General features: G+C 49.3%; 1 protein-coding gene across 5 annotated transcripts in view; it reads right to left on the bottom strand.

Moving 5' to 3' along the window:
* Positions 1–17,363, bottom strand: part of SPECC1 (sperm antigen with calponin homology and coiled-coil domains 1) — a 251,247-nt gene that overhangs the window by 140,232 nt on the left and 93,652 nt on the right. The window contains exon 1 of one of the 5 annotated variants that reach the window (XM_072138381.1): positions 3,322–3,551. The exons of the other annotated variants lie outside the window; for them this stretch is intronic. Coding sequence (XP_071994482.1) covers positions 3,322–3,361 — 40 coding nt within the window. The 5' untranslated portion in view covers positions 3,362–3,551. Of the gene's footprint in view, positions 1–3,321; positions 3,552–17,363 lie in introns of those variants that run through there. 5 annotated transcript variants of the gene reach the window in all.

Below are 17,363 nucleotides of genomic sequence, written 5' to 3'. Positions count from 1 at the left end.
TGTTCCTTGAATCACGGACAGTGCATAGGCTACATTTTATGTACTGACCACAGTGTAGGGGAGAGCACTCAGAGCATCATAGTATATATATGACACAAAGTGCTTCATGGTTACAGTTTGGCACTGCCATTAAAAGGGACTCCTTGCATCGTTTATCACTACGATGCTCAAGAGTATCGCTCTTTGCACTGTGGTTGGTCCAGTAAAATCCAGCCAGCAAATTGTCCAGGATACAAGGACTGACCACAGCCGTTTACTTTTAATCGAATTGCTACTAAACTGTCCAAGCTGAATAGGACCATTTCACATTCAAATTTTTGGCAACCAAAACCAAAGAGGCGTATGGCATACACCATAGCAAAATCTAAACTTCTACTAACTACACAAATAGGAGATCCTGGTCCTCCATCCCATTTCTAATATGTTTGCTCTCCTTTGGTGGACAGATGCCCAAATCCCTGCAGATTCTTAGCAGTCATCAAAATGAGAACCTGGATTATGTTGCCTATAAACATGTCCATTGAGCTGAAAATTGCACTATAGACCATCAAGTAAAACTGCATTTATCTGCATAGGGTGGATTGTATCTCTAACAATGGCTCTATTTTTAGTAAGTTTATAATTTAAGTTCTATGTGTATAAGGTCCGTTATAAGGTCACACAATATCCAGGTCCTGTATTTCTGTGATGTATTAATCCGGACATACGTGACGTTTTTAATCCATATGTGGATGTATGTCACTGCATCTGTATCGTATAAAATATGGTGGGCTAGCAAATGATGGCAGGCTGACAGAAAGCATTTCCCACCGGTTCTGGTCTCCTTGCATACTGCACAAATATACCAAAGCCTATGGAGCGCAACTGTATGCGGCACGTATGCAACTCGAATTTAAACACTCCCATAGACTTCTATGGGAGGATACAGAACAGAAATACCGAACAAGGGTACATTCAGACATCAGCGTACTGGAGAGGAGGTGGGATGAGCGCTGCTCACCCCTCCCTTGTCCATAGAGCCGGCGCCATAACGTTGAAATAAAGGACACCGCACTGTGATAGGGCGCCAAAGGCTTCAATGCAAATTGTGCAGCTAGATATCGGTCCCCATTACGGCCTTGTGAATGACCCCTAAAATAGGACATTTAAATGGATGGCCATATTGTCCATGGAAATGAATAGGACTAGCACACGGCGCCGTATCACGTAGAAAGATAGGACGTATGCTGCACCGCTCCCGTACAGGGCCGTGAGCCCATAGAAGTGTAAGGGGGACGTATATCGGCCCTATATATGTCCCCCATACATGTGTGTGAATGTAGCCTTAGTCAGTATACAAGATACATTGTGGGGGGGGCATTTATTATTGGCTTTGCAACAGTTTGACAGCCGCGGGCCTTGCACCATATTTACAATACATTGCGCCACAATTTAGCTTCTTTTGTGACATTCACAATTTTTCTTTGGTCACTCAATTTGGGCGCAGCTTTGGAATCCTAAAACTTTTCCTGCAGTCCTTATTTTTCCAACACCTTTTTCTGGCGCACACTTAAGACCCACAAAAAGTAAATCTACCAAGCTATATAACACCTTCATGACTGTGGAGAGTCACTTCAGACACTTTCTGCTGTGCGCCAAATTATGAAGCCCTTGTGGTACAATCTAAAATCAGTCTAAAAAAACCCCCACACAATTTGTGGTCCTGGGTTCAAATCCTACCCTGGTCAACTTCTGCAAAGAGTTTGTATGTTCTCTCCGTGTTTGCGTGGGTTTCCTCCCACACTCCAAAACATACTGGTAGGTTGTTTAGATTGTGAGTCACATGGGGACAGGGACCAATTTTCCATGCTTTGTACAGCGCTGTGTAATTTGTGTGTGCCATATAAATAAAGAATTATTATTAATATATAGTCAAGCTCCTGTTATCCGAGTCCATGCTGTAGATCAGAGGCCATACAACTTCCATAAGTTATAGAATGATAACCATGGCAACCTAGGCCTTCTTGAGCCTGTGGTACCAAATGTATCTCTGTAAACCACTGATAATACAAGAGTGTATTTTACGTCATCCCTTAAATCTCTGCAGTTTATTGCGTCGTCAAATGTTTCAAGTACATTTTGGGCTGAGATAATAAAGCGACCCTGGGCAGGCTGGCAGCTTTACCGGGTGCTGTACTCTCGAGCACACAGACTGCAGAGCTCTGCATCATATGTCACATCTTGTTTTGGGTTGTACAACATTTCTGCAATGTCTTGTACTTTAGGATGATGACATCTGGTCAGGTTGATCCAATAACCGGCAGATCAATATTCCGTATCTGAAACTCACACATTCCTATAGACAGCCATGTGTCGGCCGCTGTAATCTTACCTCATCATCTCTACATAAAGCAGTGTACGACACTCACTCGTATTTGGCATATAAGGTATTTTTATCACCTGTACTTTTTTTTTCTCAGATTTTCACATTTCATTACATTTTTTTACTTTTTAGAACCTTTTTCAGTAACAACCTACCTTACCATTAAAACGTATAACTTAATCTTAAAAATTGCGCTAAAAACTAACCTGAATACTTTGTGATATTTGCGAAGGCCGACTTTAATTAAAAAATAAAATTGCGGTTTTTATGCCTTTTTTGACAATCTGACATTGATACAATATCTAAAAACAGAATAGTCAGTAGAAATGGATTAAACACACACATATATATATATATATATATATATATATATATATATATAGGCTAAATTCATGCGATAGTTTTGTGTTGATGTGAAAACCTTTAATGCAGGATATAAATATAGATCTATAAAACCTTTATTTAAAATCTAAAAAAATATTACCATATATTAAAATAAAATAAAATTTAGATACGTTATTCGCCCATACACCTGTTTGAATACGTAAGGCATATCCTATACATAACAGGGTCCACCGCTAATGTATGTGCCATCTGTTTAATTAAAGGGGGGGTCTCCGGGTCACACCCACCTCTTGTAGCATTAAGCATTTATGCAAATTGATCTAAATCTACATTGTGTCCATCTTTTGCGTCCGGCTTAAGCAGTAATCGTCCTGTAGTGATGTGTGCGCCCATTCTCCAGCTGAGCGGCCTCATGCCAGGAGGGCAGGGTTAAAACTTCCCAGCTGCAGAGGGATAATCAGTGACAGGCACCCGGGCAGCCTGCAGATACCGGCTTCCTCATTGTCACACACACACACAATCGCTGCTGTTCTCGGGACACAAGGTCACAACTTCATCTACAATTTGCATAGCCATACACGCTACAAGGCTTCATAGTAAATGATCCCACAAACCTTGCTCCTGCTCCTCAGGTTTGGCCGGCTGGTTCCCCATGATGCAGGAGACTGGTCAGTCCTATCACATTGGCCTGTACATATTCCAAGTCACTTCTGTATTGTGTGCTACATAGAAAACTCCAAGCCTCAGCAGTGAGGACTAAGCCTGGGTGCCTGTGCTAGGGCAGTGCTGGACATCCCTCCTACCTCATTACAATAGTGAGCACAGCAAGGCAGGGCTATGCAGCTAATTAGCCGGCTGCCTCCTGGAAAGAAAGAATAGAGGTGACTCAACATGTGATGGGGCCACACAGAGGCCAGCGAGAGGCACTGCAGGCTGCAGGGAGGGAATACAGCGTATACTGTACATCTGCTTCCAGTATTGTGTATGGGAATTCCTGCAGAGTCAGCATTATACGCTTATACATCTGCCCATACCTATGCAATGCGAACCTATATTCCTCATAGATTGTAAGCTCTTGTGGGCAGGGGCCTCATCCCTATTGTATCATCTGACCACATTGCTGCTATGTAATGTCTTATTCTGTACCCCACGATTTCTAAAGTGCTACAGGATTAATGGTGTTATGGAAGATGATTATTTATTATTATATTCACAACTAGTAATGATACAATTGCGTCACTCACAACACAGAGGGGGGGATTTACTAATTCATCCGCGAGCACGACTGTAGGCATCAAAGATCAGTCTCCTGGAAGCACAGCCCGATGTATTAAAATGGCGCACGGCTGTAAGTAATTAATGGGTAGACGGAACATTTTTAGGCGCAATTTTTGGCGCACAATAGTCCAGGAAAAAAATGGTCAGAGAACAAAATTAAGGCGCAGTCCATGTAAGATTTTGGAGCACATCTCATTTTTATGGCGCACGACTGACTAGTTACGTCTACCCATTAATTACTTACAGCCGTGCGCCATAAAAATGAGATGTGCGCCAAAATCTTACATGGACTGCGCCTTAATTTTGCTCTCTGACCATTTTTTTCCTGGACTATTTTGTGCCAAAAATTGCGCCTAAAAATGCCGACAAAATACACATAAATGTGACGGATGATGTGGAAAAGTTAGGCCACGCCCACTTGCGAGAAAAAAGCCAGGATAGTCGGAAACATCTTTTTTTTCTAGCGCAAACTCATTATAAACGATCCGCAAAAAATTTCGGCTTTATTTGGCGCAGATACGATAATACATGTCCCCTAGAATATTGCAATTAGTTTTACTAATAAGGGGGCACATTTATGAATGGTTTTGCGTCTGTGTTCTTTTTTTTACCGGGAAATCCCAGGGTTTATTCTTTTGGACTTGTTCCGATAGATTTACAGAATTTTGGCGCCACAAAAACCTCAGTTTTCTGACACTTTTAGTTTCTCAACAATTTTGTGTGGCACAATTTTTGACGCAAAATGAGACCTCCAAAAAGCAAGTCTACCAACTTATATACCCCTATACATTTATCAATATGATGCACAGAGTTCAGTCCCCGGCAAAGTGATCAGTCCGCAACACTTTTCACGTTCCGTGATCACAGACTGATCATGGACAGTGTGAATATGCCCTAAGCATGCAGACCGAAAAAAAAGGGCATGAGCATCAGAAAAGGTTCATAATCGTAGCAGAGACACTTCATAATTAAGGCGCACAAGGCAAAGCAAGAAAATTAAAATCCACCAAAAAAATTACAAAATAATAAATGCCCCCCAATGTTTCTGAACATCTGGTCTAGTATAAATCTGTCTTGTTTCACTCTACACCTCATATTACAGTCTAAGGCGCACCATCAATAAATGCCTTCTAAAATGTCTAGGTTCATATATAAGGCGCACCTGATTATAAGGATGCATGACCAGTAGGTGGCAGACCTGTGCACAGTTCAAGGCAGCTGTTGTCTGTAAGTAAGGTCCATATATAAGGCGCACTGGACTATAAGGCGCACCTTTGATTTCTGAGAAAATCAAAGGATTTTTTGTGCGCCTTATAGTCCGAAAAATACGGCAGTTGGTTTACCCTAGAAAACTGTGCCAAAATTCATAAAGTGTCCTGGTGGGTCTCCGAAACAAGAATCGGCACAGTGATTCATGGTCCGACCACGGCTGTGTGTTTAAATCAAATGTATCTCCTATATAAAGCCAGGTCTAGTGTTATATAATCCTAGGGCTATCAGAAATGTATTTTTCATAATGACCTCCAACCTGTAGCCCTCCAGTGCTGTCAAAAAACTCAGTTTTTGACACTAATACTTTTTACTAATATTTTTTGTATCCCTCTATGGCACAATTTTCGCCACATGATTAGACCAACAAAATGCGCCTCTATGGGGCACATTTACTTACCCGTACCGTCACGATCCCCGCTGTGTGTTGTCCGTCGAGGATTCGGAGCTGCCGCGATTCACTAAGATCGTGCGCCCGCTGAGGTCCGCTGGAGTTCACCATCTTCTTCCTGGTGCATGTAAGTGCATGGCTTGCGACATAATTTTGAATGTTAAATCCCGCTCTCAGTCCGAATCAGTCGGGTTGTCCGACGACCATGCCCCTGATTTGTTGCATGAAAGTTGTCGCGATTGCACCAAAATCCGATTACGTGCGCCAAAAACCCCAGTTAAATGTGGCGCTAAACGCAAAAAGTCGGGAAACCCGACGAAAATGCGGTCCACGGACCTCTCTGTGCCCCTATGTGTTTTGGCTGACTCTTTGCACAATTGATCATTTATAATGGATGAATCCTGACAAGTTTGACATCAGTGACATCAGTATGTGCATTAACCATGTACTGTGACATCAATGTAGTACCCCTGTACTGTGACATTACTGAGTGTATTATTCCTGTACTGTGACATCACTGTGTGTATTATCCCTGTACTGTCACATCACTGTGTGTATTATCCCTGTACTGTGACATCACAGTGTGTATTATCCTTGTACTGTGACATTACTGAGTGTATTATCCCTGTACTGTGACATCACTGTGTGTATTATCCCTGTACTGTGACATCACTGTGTGTATTATCCCTGTACTGTGACATCACTGTGTGTATTATCCCTGTACTGTGACATTACTGAGTGTATTATTCCTGTACTGTGACATCACTCTGTGCATTATCCCTGTACTGTGACATCACTGTGTGTATTATCCCTGCATTGTGACATCACTATGTGTATTATCCCTAAACTGTGACATCACAGTGTGTATTATCCCTGTACTGTGACATCACTGTGTGTATTGTCCCTGTACAGTGAGATCACTGTGTGTATTATCCCGGTGCTGTGACATCGCTGTGTGCATTATCCCTGTACTGTAAAATCACTTTGGGGGTCATTTACTAAGGGCCCGATTCGCGTTTTCCCGACGTGTTACCCGAATATTTCCGATTTGCACCGATTGTACCTGAATTGCCCAGGGATTGTGGCGCACGCGATCGGATTGTGGCGCATCGGCGCCGGCATGCGCGCGACAGAAATCGGGGGGCGTGGCCGAACGAAAACCCGACGTATTCGGAAAAACCGCCGCATTTAAAAACCGAAAAAGTGTCGCTTGGGAAGCGCTTACCTTCACCTGGTCTGAGGTGGTGCATTCCGGCGCGTTGAGATGATTTTCAGCGCAGCAGCGCCACCTGGTGGACGGCGGAGGAACTACCTTCATAAATCCCGGCCGGACCTGAATCTTGTGCAGAGAACGCGCCGCTGGATCGCGAATGGGCCGGGTAAGTAAATGTGCCCCTTTGTGTACCACTTCTGTCCTGTGACATCACTGTGTGTTTTATCTCTTTACTGTGACATCACTGTGATTATCATCCCTGTACTGTGACATCCCTGTGTGTATTATCCCTGTATGGTGACATCACTGTGTGTATTATCCATACCTCCCAACCGTCCCGCTTTCAGCGTGACAGTCCCGTTTTATGGGCTCTGTCACGCTGCCACGGAAGGGGGAGAGAATGTCCCGGGCCCCGCCCACTTTTTCCGCTTTGTCCCGCCTCCTCCAGCCCCCGTAGTTTAGAGCTGCAGAGCAGCCAAGGCATGGGGGCCGGGAGGAGGCGGGACCAGCCCCTGCTCCCTCCTCACATGATGTCTGCACCAATCATGTGAGGAGCGAGCTCCGCCCCCGGCTGGCCACGCCCCCTCCGCGAGTCCAGGGGAGAAGATGAAATGACAGCAGGTAAGAGACTGAGGGGATAGGGGGAGCACAGGGAGAGGAGCCAGGAGGAGGATGGAGGCTACAGAAAGGACAGGGGGGCTGGGGCACAGGAGGAGGACAGGGGGGTGCTGGAGGCTACAGCAGGACAGGGGGGGCTGGAGGCTACAGGGGGAGCTGGAGGCTACTGGAGGAGGAAAGAGGGTCTGGGGCACAGCAAGAGGACAGGGGGGTGCTGGAGCCTACGGGGGGCTGGAGGCTGCTGGAGGAGGAAAGGGGGGCTGGGGCACAGGAAGAGGACAGGGGGGTGGTGGAGGCTACTGGAGGAAGAAAGGGGGAGCTGGGGCACAGGAAGAGGACAAGGGGGTGCTGGAGGCTACAGGGGGGGCTGGAGGCTACTGGAGGAGGAAAGGGGGGGCTGGGGCACAGGAAGAGGACAGGGGGGTGCTGGAGGCTACTGGAGGAAGAAAGGGGGAGCTGGGGCACAGGAAGAGGACAAGGGGGTGCTGGAGGCTACAGGGGGGGCTGGAGGCTACTGAAGGAGGAAAGGGGGGGCTGGGGCACAGGAAGAGGACAGGGGGGTGCTGGAGGCTACTGGAGGAAGAAAGGGGGAGCTGGGGCACAGGAAGAGGACAAGGGGGTGCTGGAGGCTACAGGGGGGGCTGGAGGGTACTGGAGGAGGAAAGGGGGGCTGGGGCACAGGAAGAGGACAGGGGGGTGCTGTAGGCTACAGGGGGGGCTGGAGGCTACTGGAGGAGGAAAGGGGGGCTGGAGGCTACTGGAGGAGGAAAGGGGGGGCTGGGGCACAGGAAGAGGACAGGGGGGTGCTGGAGGCTACTGGAGGAGGAAAGGGGGAGCTGGGGCACAGGAAGAGGACAGGGGGGTGCTGGAGGCTACAGGGGGGCTGGAGGCTACTGGAGGAGGAAAGGGGGGGGGCTGGGGCACAGGAAGAGGACAGGGGGGTGCTGGAGGCTACAGGGGGGGCTGGAGGGTACTGGAGGAGGAAAGGGGAGCTGGGGCACAGGAAGAGGACAGGGGGGTGCTGGAGGCTACAGGGGGGGCTGGAGGCTACTGGAGGAGGAAAGAGGGGCTGGGGCACAGGAAGAGGACAGGGGGTGCTGGAGGCTACGGGGGGCTGGAGGCTACTGGAGGAGGACAGGGGGGGCTGGAGGCTACAGGAGCAGGACAGGGGGGTCTGGAGGCTACAGCAGGACAGGAGGAGGCTCGTGGGGGACAGGAGGAGGCTGCTGGGGGACAGGAGGAGGCTACTGGAGGACAGGAGGAGGCTACTGGAGGACAGGAGGAGGAGGCTGGGGACAGGAGGAGGCTGAGGACAGGAGGATGCTTGAGTAGGCTGGGGGACAGAAGGAGGCTGGAGGGCAGGAGGAGGAGGCTGGGGGACAGGTGGAGGCTGCTAGGGGACAGGTGGAGCCGGGAGGAGGCTGCAGGAGGACAGGAGGAGGCTGCAGGAGGACAGGAGGAGGAGGCTTCAGGAGGAGGAGGCTACAGGAGCACAGGAGGAGGCTACAGGAGCACAGGAGGAGGCTACAGGAGCACAGGATGAGGCGGCTGGGGACAGGTGGAGGAGGCTGGGGGACAGGAGGAGGCTGGGGGACAGGAGGAGGCTTCAGGAGGAGGCTGCTGGGGGACAGGAGGAGTAGGCTGGAGGACAGGAGGAGTAGGCTGGGGGACAGGAGGAGTAGGCTGGAGGACAGGAGGAGGAGGCTGAAGGACAGGTGGAGGCTGGAGGACAGGAGGATGCTTGAGGAGGCTGGAGGACAGGTGGAGACTGCTGGGGGACAGATGAAGGCTGGGGGACAGGAGGAGTAGGCTGGGGGACAGGAGGAGTAGGCTGGGGGACAGGAGGAGTAGGCTGGAGGACAGGAGGAGGAGGCTGAAGGACAGGTGGAGGCTGGAGGACAGGAGGATGCTTGAGGAGGCTGGAGGACAGGTGGAGACTGCTGGGGGACAGATGAAGGCTGGAGGACAGGAGGAGGAGGCTGGGGGACAGGAGGAGGAGGCTGGAGGACAGGGGGCTACAGGAGGAGGCTGGAGGACAGGGGGCTACAGGAGGAGGCTGGAGGACAGGGGGCTACAGGAGGAGGCTGGGGGACAGGAGGAGGAGACTGAAGGACAGGAGGATGATTGAGGGGGAGGTCGGAGGACAGGAGGATTCTGGAGGGGACTGTGGGACTGGAGGACAGGTGGAGGATGCTGAAGGAGGAGGCCGGAGGACAGGGGGCTACAGAAGGAGGCTGGAGGACAGGGGGCTACAGGAGGAGGCTGGAGGACAGGGGGTTACAGGAGGAGGCTGGAGGACAGGAGGCTGGAGGACTGGAGGCTACAGAAGGAGGCTGGAGGACTGGAGGAGGAGGCTGGGGGACAGGTGGAGGCTGCTAGGGTACAGGTGGAGGTGGGAGGAGGCTGCAGGAGGACAGGAGGAGGAGGCTTCAGGAGGCTACAGGAGCACAGGAGGAGGCTACAGGAGCACAGGAAAAGGCTACAGGAGCACAGGAGGAGGCGGCTGGGGGACAGGTGGAGGAGGCTGGGGGACAGGAGGAGGCTTCAGGAGGAGGCTGCTGGGGGACAGGTGGAGGCTGCTGGGGGACAGGAGGAGTAGGCTGGGGGACAGGAGGAGTAGGCTGGAGGACAGGAGGAGGAGGCTGAAGGACAGGTGGAGGCTGGAGGACAGGAGGATGCTTGAGGAGGCTGGATGACAGGTGGAGACTGCTGGGGGACAGATAAAGGCTGGAGGACAGGAGGAGGAGGCTGAAGGACAGGAGGAGGAGGCTGGGGGACAGGAGGAGGAGGCTGGAGGACAGGAGGAGGAGGCTGGAGGACAGGGGGCTACAGGAGGAGGCTGGAGGACAGGGGGCTACAGGAGGAGGCTGGAGGACAGGGGGCTACAGGAGGAGGCTGGAGGACAGGAGGCTGGAGGACAGGAGGCTACAGGAGGAGGCTGGAGGACTGGAGGCTACAGGAGGAGGCTGGAGGACAGGAGGCTGGAGGACTGGAGGCTACAGGAGAAGGCTGGAGGACAGGAGGATACATTATGAGCAGGATAGAGAACAGGGTCCACACCATGTGAGGAGTGGTGGGGGTAGGATACAGATAATATTATGTGTAAGTTTGGGGAGATAAATAAAAGTGGAAAACGAAATGTCAAGGGAGGATAAAATTAAAGAGGGGGTTTTATATGTTGCAGATTTGCTTTATGGGGTATTATACGGGTCCATGGGGGTGGGGGGTGGCCAAAGTAAGGGGCACTGTACTATGTGGGGACCGTCAAGGTTGATATTATGCTATACTTGTGGGTGGGACAATGGGCGTGGTTTAGAAAAGGGGGAGGGGCTTTTGTCCCTCTTTCTCTTGTCCAAAAGTTGGGAGGTATGATTATCCCTTGCACTATGACATCACTGTGTGTATTATCCCTGTACTATGACGTCACTGTGTGTATTATCTCTGTACTGTGACATCACTGTGTGTATTATCCCTGTACTGTGACATCACTGTGTGTATTATCTCTGTACTGTGACATCACTGTGTGTATTATCCCAGTATTGTGACATCATTGTGTGTATCATTCCTGTACTGTGACATCACTGTGTGTATTATCCCTGTACTGTGACATCACTGTGTGTATTATCCCTGTACTGTGACATCACTGTGTGTTTTATCCCAGTATTGTGACATCATTGTGTGTATCATTCCTGTACTGTGACATCACTGTGTGTATTATCCCTGTACTATGACATCATTGTGTGTATTATCCCTGCATTGTGACATCACTGTGGGGGTCATTTACTAAGGGCCCGATTCGCGTTTTCCTGACGTGTTACCCGAATATTTCCGATTTGCGCCGATTGTACCTGAATTGCCCCGGGATTGTGGCGCACGCGATCGGATTGTGGCGCATCGGCGCCGGCTTGCGCGCGACGTAAATCGGGGGGCGTGGCCGAACGAAAACCCGACGTATTCGGAAAAACCGCCGCATTTAAAAACCGAAAAAGTGTCACTTGGGAAGCGCTTACCTTCACCTGGTCCGAGGTGGTGCATTCCGGCGCGTTGAGATGATTTTCAGCGCAGCAGCGCCACCTGGTGGACGGCGGAGGAACTACCTTCATAGATCCCGGCCGGACCGGAATCCTGTGCAGAGAACGCGCCGCTGGATCGCGAATGGGCCGGGTAAGTAAATCTGCCCCTGTGTGTATTATCCCTGTACTGTGACATCACTGTGCGTATTGTCCATGTACTGTGAGATCCCTGTGCATATTATCCCTGTACTGTGAGATCACTGTTTTTATTATCCCGGTGCTGTGACATCGCTGTGTGCATTATCCTTGTACTGTGATATCACTTTGTGTACCACTTCTGTTCTGTGACATCACTGTGTGTTTTATCTCTTTACTGTGACATCACTGTGCTTATCATCCCTGTCCTGTGACATCACTGTGTGTATCATCCCTGTACTGTGACATTATCAATGCCTATCATTATCAGAGCCCACATGTGTGAGTAACTAATATTGTGGAAAGGTGTTTAAAACTTTATTATAGTAGTTGAACATATTGTGACTAAAGGACTATATTTGTGTAAAAAAAATAGCATTGGGTCCATAATAATTATGGAATATATTACAAATGCTTGTGGTACGTCCCCTTTCTCCAAATTCTGACCACTATGCTGTGACAATACATCTCAGCTGGTCAGCCACAGTTAACCAGTTATTGCTTACCAGTTAACCAGTAACTAGTTGTGATTCTGACCAGTGTGTCCCCGGCTATAGACAAATACTCTGCAGACAGAGGCAAGTCTACATAGTCTCTAATAAGAGCTTGAACTCCATAGATCCAGAAGATAATCATTGTCACATGTGACCTCACCCCCTCATTTATTATAGCAATAAGGAAATGGGGATTTTAGAAAACATTGGTTTGAGCAAGGAAAATTCCTCAGGGAGAAATTTGCAGAACTTTATCCTGGTTCATTGAATTTCCAGAAAATGGTCAAAAGAAAAAGCTCTATTTACTGTCACTACTTTTTTATGTGTATGTTGAATATAACGCCTAACGCGTTTTGTTTTTACATGAATACTTTCTGCTGATGAATGAATGACTAAGGGCCTATGTATGTGCCAGAGCCAGTATGGGTTAGGAGGAGGAATATATCCCCTTAAAGGGAACCTGTCACCAGGAACCTCATTTTTACTACAGGCAGGTTGCAGAAGCACGTCACACCTGCTGTGCAAATATGTCTTTCTGCCTTTTCTAAGCATTTGCATTACAATATAATTGTTTGTTATAACTTACCTTGTACCCTGGCAGAATCCTTTGTGTAGGAGTTGGGCTTTGGTTTGGATGCATTTCAAAAAGCAACATTGTCTGTGTTACCCACTCCTCAGCTCTCAGCCCCCACCATTGTGCTCCTGTACATCTACTCCCTCTCTCACTGATGTCAGCTCACCAGGCTGTGACTTCTGTGAAGGAGCAGGAGGGAGGAACTGTACAGGAGCTAAAAGGTGGGGGCCAAAATGTGAGGAGTGAGTAACACAGACAAGTCACATGTTGTTTTTTAAATGCATCCAAACCAAAGCACAACCCCTAGGACTACACAGAGGATTTTGTATGAGTGCAAGGTAAGTTATAACACACAATAATATTGTAATGCAAATACTTAGATAAAGCAGAAAAGCATATTTTCATTTCAGCTGTAATGGCTTCTGAAGCCTGTCTTTAGAGAAAATGAGGTCCCTGGTGACAGGTTCCCTTTAAGGAGGCTGCCTTTGTAGGCCTGCAGAGTTTTGGAGGCCATTCATTTTCTGGGTAAGGATGTGCAAATAGGTTTTCCAAGATGACATAAAATAACTATGCTTTTAGTTCTACTGTTAATAAGGCAACTTCCTATACAACACTGCTTGACTTTCAAGAAGCCTAGTGACATGACCTGGGACCAGGGGCGGACTGGCCATAGACTTAACCAGGAGACTTCCCGGTGGGCCGGTGCTCTGAGCAGCTGATGGGGCCGGTCCCTTCCTCCTCTGTATGTGCAGGGCCGGGGCCCCTCCTTCTCTCCCTCACTACATGTGCCGGCTGTCGGCCAGCTCACTTCCTATGCTCAGGCTCCTGCACTCCCCTCCCTCCCTCCCTGATGCATCCATATGATAAACTAACCTTATGATATGGATGCACAGCAGGGGTGGCAGTGCAGGAGCCTGTTCTCCCCTGCAGATGTCAGCCCTAGCGCTGAGCTCCTCACAGGCCCTGCCCATTACACAGGAGGCCACGCCCCCACAGCACAGCCCGGGCCTAGCAGCATGGAGGAAGAGGTGAGTGCTGGAGGGGTGGAAGGTGCCTGCTGTGTGTGTGTATGGGAGATGGGGCTGGTGCCTGCTGTGTGTGTGTATGGGAGATGGGGCTGGTGCCTGCTGTGTTTGTGTGTGTGTGTGTATGGGGGATGGAGCTGGTGCCTGCTGTGTGTGTGTGTATGGGAGATGGGGCTGGTGCCTGCTGTATGTGTATGAGAGATGGGGCTGGTGCATGCTGTGTGTGTGTGTGTGTGTGTGTATGGGAGATGGGGCTGGTGCCTGCTGTGTTTGTGTGTGTGTGTGTGTGTGTGTGTGTGTGTGTGTGTGTATGGGAGATGGGGCTGGTGCCTGCTGTGTGTATATGGGAGATGGGGCTGGTGCATGCTGTGTGTGTGTGTATGGGAGATGGGGCTGGTGCCTGCTGTGTGTATGGGAGATAGGGCTGGTGCATGCTGTGTGTGTGTGTATGGTAGATGGGGGCTGGTGCCTGCTGTGTGTGTGTATGGGAGATGGGGCTGGTGCATGCTGTGTGTGTGTATGGGAGATGGAGCTGGTGCATGCTGTGTGTGTGTATGGGAGATGGGGCTGGTGCCTGCTGTGTGTATATGGGAGATGGGGCTGGTGCATGCTGTGTGTGTGTGTATGGGAGATGGGGCTGGTGCATGCTGTGTGTATGGGAGATAGGGCTGGTGCATGCTGTGTGTGTGTATGGGAGATAGGGCTGGTGCATGCTGTGTGTGTGTATGGGAGATGGAGCTGGTGCATGCTGTGTGTGTGTATGGGAGATGGAGCTGGTGCATGCTGTGTGTGTGTATGGGAGATGGAGCTGGTGCATGCTGTGTGTGTGTATGGGAGATGGAGCTGGTGCATGCTGTGTGTGTGTATGGGAGATGGAGCTGGTGCATGCTGTGTGTGTGTATGGGAGATGGAGCTGGTGCATGCTGTGTGTGTGTATGGGAGATGGAGCTGGTGCCTGCTGTGTGTGTGGGGAGATGGGGCTGGTGCATGCTGTGTGTGTGTGTATGGGAGATGGAGCTGGTGCATGCTGTGTGTGTGTGTATGGGAGATGGAGCTGGTGCATGCTGTGTGTGTGTATGGGAGATGGAGCTGGTGCATGCTGTGTGTGTGTATGGGAGATGGAGCTGGTGCATGCTGTGTGTGTGTATGGGAGATGGAGCTGGTGCCTGCTGTGTGTGTGGGGAGATGGGGCTGGTGCATGCTGTGTGTGTGTGTATGGGAGATGGAGCTGGTGCATGCTGTGTGTGTGTGTATGGGAGATGGAGCTGGTGCATGCTGTGTGTGTGTGTATGGGAGATGGAGCTGGTGCATGCTGTGTGTGTGTGGGAGATGGGGCTGGTGCCTGCTGTGTGTGTGTATGGGAGATGGGGCTGGTGCATGCTGTGTGTGTGTGTGTATGGGAGATGGGGCTGGTGCATGCTGTGTGTGTGTGTATGGGAGATGGAGCTGGTGCATGCTGTGTATGTCTATGGGAGATGGGGCTGGTGCCTGCTGTGTGTGTGTGTGTATGGGAGATGGGGCTGGTGCATGCTGTGTGTGTGTGTATGGGAGATGGAGCTGGTGCATGCTGTGTATGTCTATGGGAGATGGGGCTGGTGCATGCTGTGTGTGTGTGGGGAGATGGGGCTGGTGCCTGCTGTGTGTGTGGGGAGATGGGGCTGGTGCCTGCTGTGTGTGTATGGGAGATGAGGCTGGTGCCTGCTGTGTGTGTGGGAGGGGGGGGGGCTGGCGCATGCTTTGTGTGAGGGTGCGTCCACATGTTACGTTTTGGCTTGTGTTTTCATTGTGTTTGAAACGCATTATAACAGCTGAGGAGGGGTGATTTGCCTAATTACATTACTGTTTACATTTGTAAATGCAAATGTTAACAGTAATGTAATTAGGCAGATCACCCCTCCTCAGCTGTTGTAATGTGTTTCAAATGCAATGAAAACCCAGGCCAACACGCAATGTGTGAACGCGCCCTTAGCGTTTTGATTCCGCTTTGTAACTGAATCAAAACGAATTTTGGCGGCCCATGGCCGATCACACATGAGTCTCTATGCAAACGTATGTGATTGGCAATCAGTGCGTATTGTGTAAATGCGGCACACCGGGCTCTCATTGTGATGCATGCATTTACATACAAACACTTATGCGATAGGCCGCTGGCCACCCCAGTGCGTCTTGATTCAGTTACAAAACAGAATCAAAACGCTAACGTGTGGAATGACCCTTATTGTCGCTTATAGTTAGTTGACTCCGCCTACTTGTGATGGCCACGCCTAAAGTAAATTGGCTCCGCCTATATCATGGGGCCACTTTTAATCTTTTTCCAGGGCCACTTTAAATTCCCAGTCCGCCCCTGCCTGGGACTGGGAGAATAAGCATACCAGTAAGGAATAGACACCCAACGGTAGACAGGGCAGTTTCAGAGTCATTGCCCCACGTATGGAAAAATGGGTGGCCATATGGTTCCATACTACACTATAAAGTAGCACTATTGTATTGTGGCCCCATACTGCATCATTATAAAAGATACGTCTTACTAGAATCCCATATTAGACTTAGTTGACTCCTGTAAGTTTTCATTATGCTCTTCTGTTATAAAGAATAAAGGAAGGTAAATAATAATAGTAATTTAAGGTCCTTATATGCACAGAGTTGCATGTGATGTGATGCATGTGCAAGATGTGATGTGAACCCATTTATTTCTAATTGCTCTGTTACAGCTTTCAATCGTACTGGCATCCTGAGGACGTCAATACAGTTGAAGGAAGAGAAATTCGGATTATCTTTGTAGCTTTCCTCCTGGGTCCCTCTGGACAGGAACAATCACATGAGTCCAATGATAATCCAACCCTCTCTACACCTTCTGCAGTCCCAAGCATCCCAAGATGTTTTGCTTTTAAATAGCGCTTAGCATGGTGTTATGTCCTGGGACTGCAAGAGGAGGTCTTGAGTCCTTTCAGGTGAACTCTGCATCATGGCAATGACCTGGATGCCTACAGAGAGGATTCGAGAGTGCCACCTCTGGCACCTTTGCCATAGGTTCCAAACCACTGGTTACAGGCAGTCCCCAGGTTACGTACAAGATATGTTCTTTAAGTTTGTTCTTAAGTTGAATTTATATGTAAGTCGGAACAGGTATATTTTATAATTGTAGGTTCAGTGTGTGTCCCAGTAAAGTAACATCCAGAGTGCTTCCCCAGAGGTCACAGTGGGCAGAGAAGTCCGCTTGTAACTAAAAGTGGTGTAGAAGTCGCAAAATAATCGCAAAATAAACTAGCGTATTTCTAGAACTTGCAATAATTTTCCCCCTTCAGTGGAGGAATGCCCTGGCGTGGAGAAATCCTGTCCCAAAGCCTGCGCACTCGCTGCAGACAGCGACTCATCACAAATGAAAAGTCACTTATTTGTACGCCAGGTAGGACCTAGTGTAGAAATAAGCGCTGCATAGCCACCCGCCAGATACATCAAGAGGCCTAAGCCCAAGGTCTTTATATTTTCCCCTGAACTTTTTATGTCACAGCACATTGGTATTCAGAGCTTAGGGACACGACCAAGACATCCGGCAGCATAGTAGCTTGTATCCATTCATTACACA

Source organism: Engystomops pustulosus, chromosome 2 (assembly GCF_040894005.1).
Source record: "Engystomops pustulosus chromosome 2, aEngPut4.maternal, whole genome shotgun sequence".
NCBI classification, from domain to species: domain Eukaryota; kingdom Metazoa; phylum Chordata; class Amphibia; order Anura; family Leptodactylidae; genus Engystomops; species Engystomops pustulosus.
The sequence above is the reverse complement of the archived record's forward strand: the minus strand, read 5'-3'. Positions and strand labels throughout refer to the sequence as shown.